The sequence below is a fragment of the Salmo salar genome, chromosome 26 (assembly GCF_965601325.2).
Source record: "Salmo salar chromosome 26, fSalSal1, whole genome shotgun sequence".
In the NCBI taxonomy this organism is placed as follows: domain Eukaryota; kingdom Metazoa; phylum Chordata; class Actinopteri; order Salmoniformes; family Salmonidae; genus Salmo; species Salmo salar.
In genome coordinates this window covers 7,292,582-7,298,438 of record NC_138316.1, presented here as the reverse complement: position 1 = coordinate 7,298,438, position 5,857 = coordinate 7,292,582, and the positions used below count along the sequence as shown (strand labels likewise).

The following is a 5,857-nucleotide window of genomic DNA, read 5'->3' as shown; positions in this document are numbered from 1 at the left end:
ATTAGCCCCTTTTAGAATAATATTCACCCATGGAAGTGTATAAGATCAAATCAGAAATCACCATCACGCAATTCCAAAGTCCACAGATTTATTTCCTTTTGCACTGAAGTTGTTCACAGTTATGTCACAAGGGGATACATTGCCAGTGGTTTCCTGCTAAATACCAGCGCTCCTGGCGTTGTGTTCTACTGTATGTCCATCGTCCTGTGTGGCCTGGTTACCCAATAGTACAAAATAGAAAGAATAACACTAATAGGTATTGCTTTATTTTATCTCTTCTGATACCAATTCCCACCCCAGACAGAATTCGTGACCAGAGTATCAGGTCTCTCTTTGAGAGAGACTGTGTGTGTGTGTGTGTGTGTGTGTGTGTGTGTGTGTGTGTGTGTGTGTGTGTGTGTGTGTGTGTGTGTGTGTGTGTGTGTGTGTGTGTGTGTGTGTGTGTGTGTGTGTGTGTGTGTGTGTGTGTGTGTGTGTGTGTGTGGCGCACGCGCGCAGAGGATGCATCGCACGGTAAATGTGCACAACAGTATAAGGAAGGGGAGGGGAGGGGAGGGTGCGAGAAAGAACTCAAAGACGAACAAACAACGGAAGTGGTGAGAGAGGAAAGAAAAATAAGAGAAAGAAATTAAGAGAGAGGAAAGAAAAAGAACAAAAGAAAGAAAGAAGGGGGGAAAAGGGACAGAACAATTCCAACAACTACATGCAAAGAAAAGACACATGTTGGACATGCAAACGACATTACAAGGTAAAAGCTAAGAGTAGGAATCCCCTTGGGTTTTTTTTTAAATAGGTTTGTCAGCAAATTGTTTTGTATTTACAAGGCGAGTGGCTGGAGTGATGTCTTTGATGTCGTACACACACAACGAGAAGGAACGCACAATTATTATCAACAGAGGGCTCATTCCTCTCAAAGAGACTAGTCTACATTCTTAAATTACCGTAAATCATTTTCCAAATGTATATATTACAAGCTTTCTCATCGAAGCTGGGAAAGAATGAATGTTCACAAAAACATTTAGAGAATGATCAATGATCAATAAATTAAACATGACAAAAACAATCCTTAAATTATCTAATACATTTTTTACATCATTTATATAAATAACCCAGAATAAATTAAAACAAACATGACAAAAAAAATACAATAAGGTACACAAATATACACAATAATTATGTCCACTATTGTCTGAATCCTGCAGATATTTCAAAGGAACATGAACAAAACAAAATGGAAGAAAATTAAACCCTGAAATGATTCATCCCTCAAAAGGTAACCGAAAATAAAATACAACATTTAATCGATAAAACACATCCAAAAAGTAGAAAACACAGAAGATAGTGATAAGTTCTTAGCTAAACATAATGTCACAACTACACAAACGTTGTACATATGGGAACATACTGTAGTTAGTCTGTACAACAGAATAGATCATTCATTTGTGTACCCCTCCCTCCCCATTGCCCACCCAAAGTCAATTAACTCAATTTCATTTAATTTACAGCAATGACACAGAGTCTGAATAAGTCTAATGTGTTAAAATCCTGTAGTTCACAAAGAAGGACTACATTAAAAAGAATTACAATCCAGCCAAAGTTTAGCCAACGTTCAGCCAACGTCCATCCAACGTCCAAGAGTCGCGCCTCCTCTCTCCAACTTTCATAGGAGCCAGTGGTTCTACTTCCATTCGTCTTTGTGCACAAGTCTTTACATCCCCCCAGTGTGTGTGTGTGTGTGTGCGTGTGTGTGTAGGTGGATAGACAATGAGGAGAGAAAGGAGGAGAGGGGATGCGTGTAGTATAGGTTTGACAAACATCAGTCTTTTTAAGGCTTTTCTCCAACTCTTCGGCTAATATGTCTCTGGGTGTCTGTCATGATGAAGAGAGAGTCTCTGGTACTCTAATGTTTAGTGTATGTGTGTGTGCGGGTGGAAAGCAGGAGGGGTGCATGGGGAGGACGTGGACAGCAGTGTGAAGTATGTGAAGTCTTTCTCTTGTCCTCCGTCTCTGGCTCATTTACTCCCGCTGTTGACAAAGTGCCCCAGGTTGGGACACACACACTGTCCTCCATCTTGTTTCTCTAATAGGTTTTAGTGATGATCCCTGGTGGTAAAGACAAGGTCAAGCCATCATCACAGAGCAGACACACACACACCAACACACACACCAACACACACCCCACGGCGTGGGAAAGGGACGAGAGGGTAGAGGAACAGAAAAGAAACATGGCTACATGTGGTACTTATTATCGTCAAATACTGATCAATGATCGATTGCTAAACTCAAAGAGTAGTCATTCCATTATTATACAGTACAAAAGTTTCTCTCTGTGATAATCAAAAGTAGATTTTTTTCGAGACACAAACACACTAAGCCTACTGACTAAAGCAAAGAAACCAGCAGCATCTCTCATTTCATTTCTCATCTCTCACACACTCTTGTGGGTTTTGTATTGGGTTTTGAATGACCTGATAACAGGTGGTTATTATCTAGTCATGCAACAGAGAGCTAGCTACTTCTCTCCGGTCTTAAGGTTGTTCCCCAGTCCGGCTGGTGGCGGCCATCTTTGTTTGTTTGTCTTTGCCCAGAAGCGGGGGGCATTTAGAGTCAGTGGGCTGAGTGGGCGGGGGACATGGATCGTTTCGCCTGCTGCCGGGGGCATGCTTGGCAGGGGCGGGGCTAGGTGTGCCGGGTGTGCCAGGGGGGTTGTGCGACGCCTGGCTGTTCTTCTCGTCTGAAAAAAGCTGTTTAATTACGTCAAAGAAGTTACTCAACGGGCTGCCTAGGTACAAAGATGGGAAGAAAAGAAAAAAAGAGAGAGAGAACAAACAACGAATGAGCAATGGGGTTAACGTGAGGAGGAAGAGGAGAGGGTGATAGGAGGAGAGGGTGATGATGAGGAAAGGACTGGAGGTATTATTCTAGGAGGTAAAAAGGAGACTCATTAGCCACGTGGATGGTAAAAAAGAGGATTTTATTATATGTGTTAGGCTGTTAGTATATACAGTACCAGTCAAAAGTTTGGACACAGCTACTCATTCCAGGATATTTCTTTATTTTTACTATTTTCTACATTGTAGAATAATAGTGAAGACATCACAACTATTTAATAATACATATGGAATCATGTAGTAATGGTATACAGAAGAAAGCCCTATTTGGTAAAAGACCAAGTCCATATTATGGCAAGAACAGTTCAAATAAGCAAAGAGAAATGACAGTCCATCATTACTTTAAGACAAGAAGGTCAGTTAATCCGGAAAATGTCAAGAACTTTTAAAGTTTCTACAAGTGCAGTTGCAAAAACCATGTAGCACTATGATGACACTGGCTCTCATGAGGACCACCACAAGAAAAGGAAGACCCAGAGTTACCTCTGCTACAGAGGAAACCTTCGTTAGAGTTAACTTCACCTCAGATTGCAGCCCAAATAAATGCTTCACAGAGTTTAAGTAACAGACACATCTCAACATCAACTGTTCAGAGGACACTGCGTGAATCAGGCCTTCATCGTGCAAAGAAACCACAACTAAAGGACACCAATAATAAGAAGAGACTTGCTTGGGCCAAGAAACAAGCAATGGACATTAGACCGGTGGAAATCTGTCGTTTGGTATGATGAGTCCAAATGTGAGATTTTTGGTTCCAACCGCCATGTCTTTGTGAGTTGCAGAATAGGTGAACGGATGATCTCTGCATATGAGGTTCCCACCGTGAAGCATGGAGGAGGAGGTGTGTTGGTATGTGGGTGCTTTGCTGGTGACACTGTCTGTGATTTATTTAGAATTCAAGGCACACTTAACCAGCATGGCTACCACAGCATTCTGCAGCGATACTCCATCCCATCTGGTTTGCAATTAGTGGGACTATCATTTGTTTTTCAACAGGACAATGACCCAAAACACACCTCCAGGCTGTGCAAGGGCTATTTGACCAAGGAGAGTGGTGGAGCGCTGCATCAGATGACCTGGTCTCCACAATCACCCGACCTCAACCCAATCACCCGAGATGGTTTGGGATGAGTTGAACCGCAGAGTGAATGAAAAGCAGCCAACAAGTGCTCAGCACGTGGGAACTACTTCAAGCCTGTTGGAAAAGCATTCCTCATGAAGCTGGTTTAGAGAATGCCAAGAATGTGCAAAGCGGTCATCAAGGCAAAGGGTGGCTACTTGTTTAACACTTTTTTGGTTACTACATGATTCCATATGTGTTATTTCATAGTTTTGAAGTCTTCACTATTATTCTACAATGTAGAAAATAGTAAAAATAAAGAAAAACCCTAGAATGAATAGGTGTGTCCAAACGTTTGACCGGTACTGTACGTTAATTCTGTCTCTAGGCTGAGGTTATGGTGCATCAGTATTAAAGTGCTAAATTAGGAGACCTAAAGTTTGAACAATATTAATCCATAAAAAAAATGTAGGGTTCACATAAAACCTGTGGGCTTTTGAGTCTCTGTTCTACCTAGTTTGGGTGAGAGTGGTGACATAGGAGGGCTAGCTTGAGCTCTGGAAGGGTAATGACTAAAATGACAAGGTTTGGGGCAGGGGTGTCCAAATCTACATCCTACTGAGTGCAGGTTTTTGTTCCAGCCCTGCTCTAACACTCCTGATTTAGCTCGTCAAGATTAGAAGAGGATTAGTAGAAATAGGAGTGGTAGAGCAGGGCTGTAACAAAAGCCTGCACGCCCAATCGCTCTCTTTCTGAAGAAAGGGGGGAGGAGAGGAAGGGATGGGAACAAGAGAAGCATTTCAGAGTACCACAAAACATAATGTCTTGCCTTCCAAGCTCCTGGTAACTATCCTAATCACCACAATAAAAGGATACCTTAGAATGAGTCCATACAGTGCTCACAGACAAACATACAATATGAACAACATGCCATCATCACAATAACATCACTCATCACACAACCAATTTCACTTTCAAGGAAGAGGAATTTTAGGGCCGGTTTCCTGGACACAGATTGAGCCTTGTGCTGGACTAAAAAGCATGCTCAATGGGGAGCCTAAATTGGAAGTGCTTTTTAATCCAGTAACAGGCTTAATCTGGGTCTGGGAAGCCAGCCCTTAGTGTTGCACTGACAGTCAAACATAGACAGGTTCACTCCTAACCTTCTTGAAATCTATCAGTCTAACTGTCCTTTTAAAGTTAATAAGGTGGGTGTTTTTTTGTTGACCAAACACAAAATACTTACACAATGTCATCTTGCTATCACTTACCATTGTTCTTGTGCTACATAGCCATTTGTTATTGATGGTCTACAATGTGTTTCACCCATGGAATGGAAGGGAGGGGGAGTGGACATTAACATCAACACTAGTGTGCATCCCAACACACACTGCGCCAAACAGCCCCATGCAAAGGATTATACACACACACACACACACACACACACACACACACACACACACACACACACACACACACACACACACACACACACACACACACACACACACACACACACACACACACACACACACACACACACACACAGAGAGCTGTGCATTAGTGACACCATAGTGCGTTGATGGTGAAGAGGTTAAGAGTCATCAGGTGTAGTGAGGGAGGCTCAGGCTAGTAGTTTGCTGTTTGCCAATTGAGTGAGTATTTCATTAGGGAAACAGTGGGTATTTGATTAAATTAGTATTTTATTGTGATTACATATTCAGGGAAACAGTGAGTATTGTCATAGTGGTTCTTACCACGCTTGGAGGGTTTGCTGGTTAGAGTGTCTGACCGCTGAGAGACATCTGGGAGCAGAGTACACAGTTACTCTCTAACACACCTCTATAGTGTCAGCTGGTATATACAAATGAAGAATTGTATAAATCTTTGCATACATTTAGCATTT

The 5,857-nt window shown here is 42.0% G+C and overlaps 1 protein-coding gene across 2 annotated transcripts in view; it reads right to left on the bottom strand.

Moving 5' to 3' along the window:
* Nucleotides 1-490: 490 nt before the first annotated feature.
* brsk2b (BR serine/threonine kinase 2b) overlaps nucleotides 491-5,857 on the bottom strand; it is a 199,601-nt gene continuing 194,234 nt past the window's right edge. Inside the window, exon 19 of one of the 2 annotated variants that reach the window (XM_082969348.1) lies at nucleotides 491-2,782. In XM_082969348.1, the coding sequence (XP_082825474.1) occupies nucleotides 2,529-2,782 (254 nt within the window). In that variant the 3' untranslated portion in view covers nucleotides 491-2,528. The remainder of the gene's footprint in view (nucleotides 2,783-5,857) is intronic. The other variant, XM_082969349.1, reaches the window with a different exon arrangement.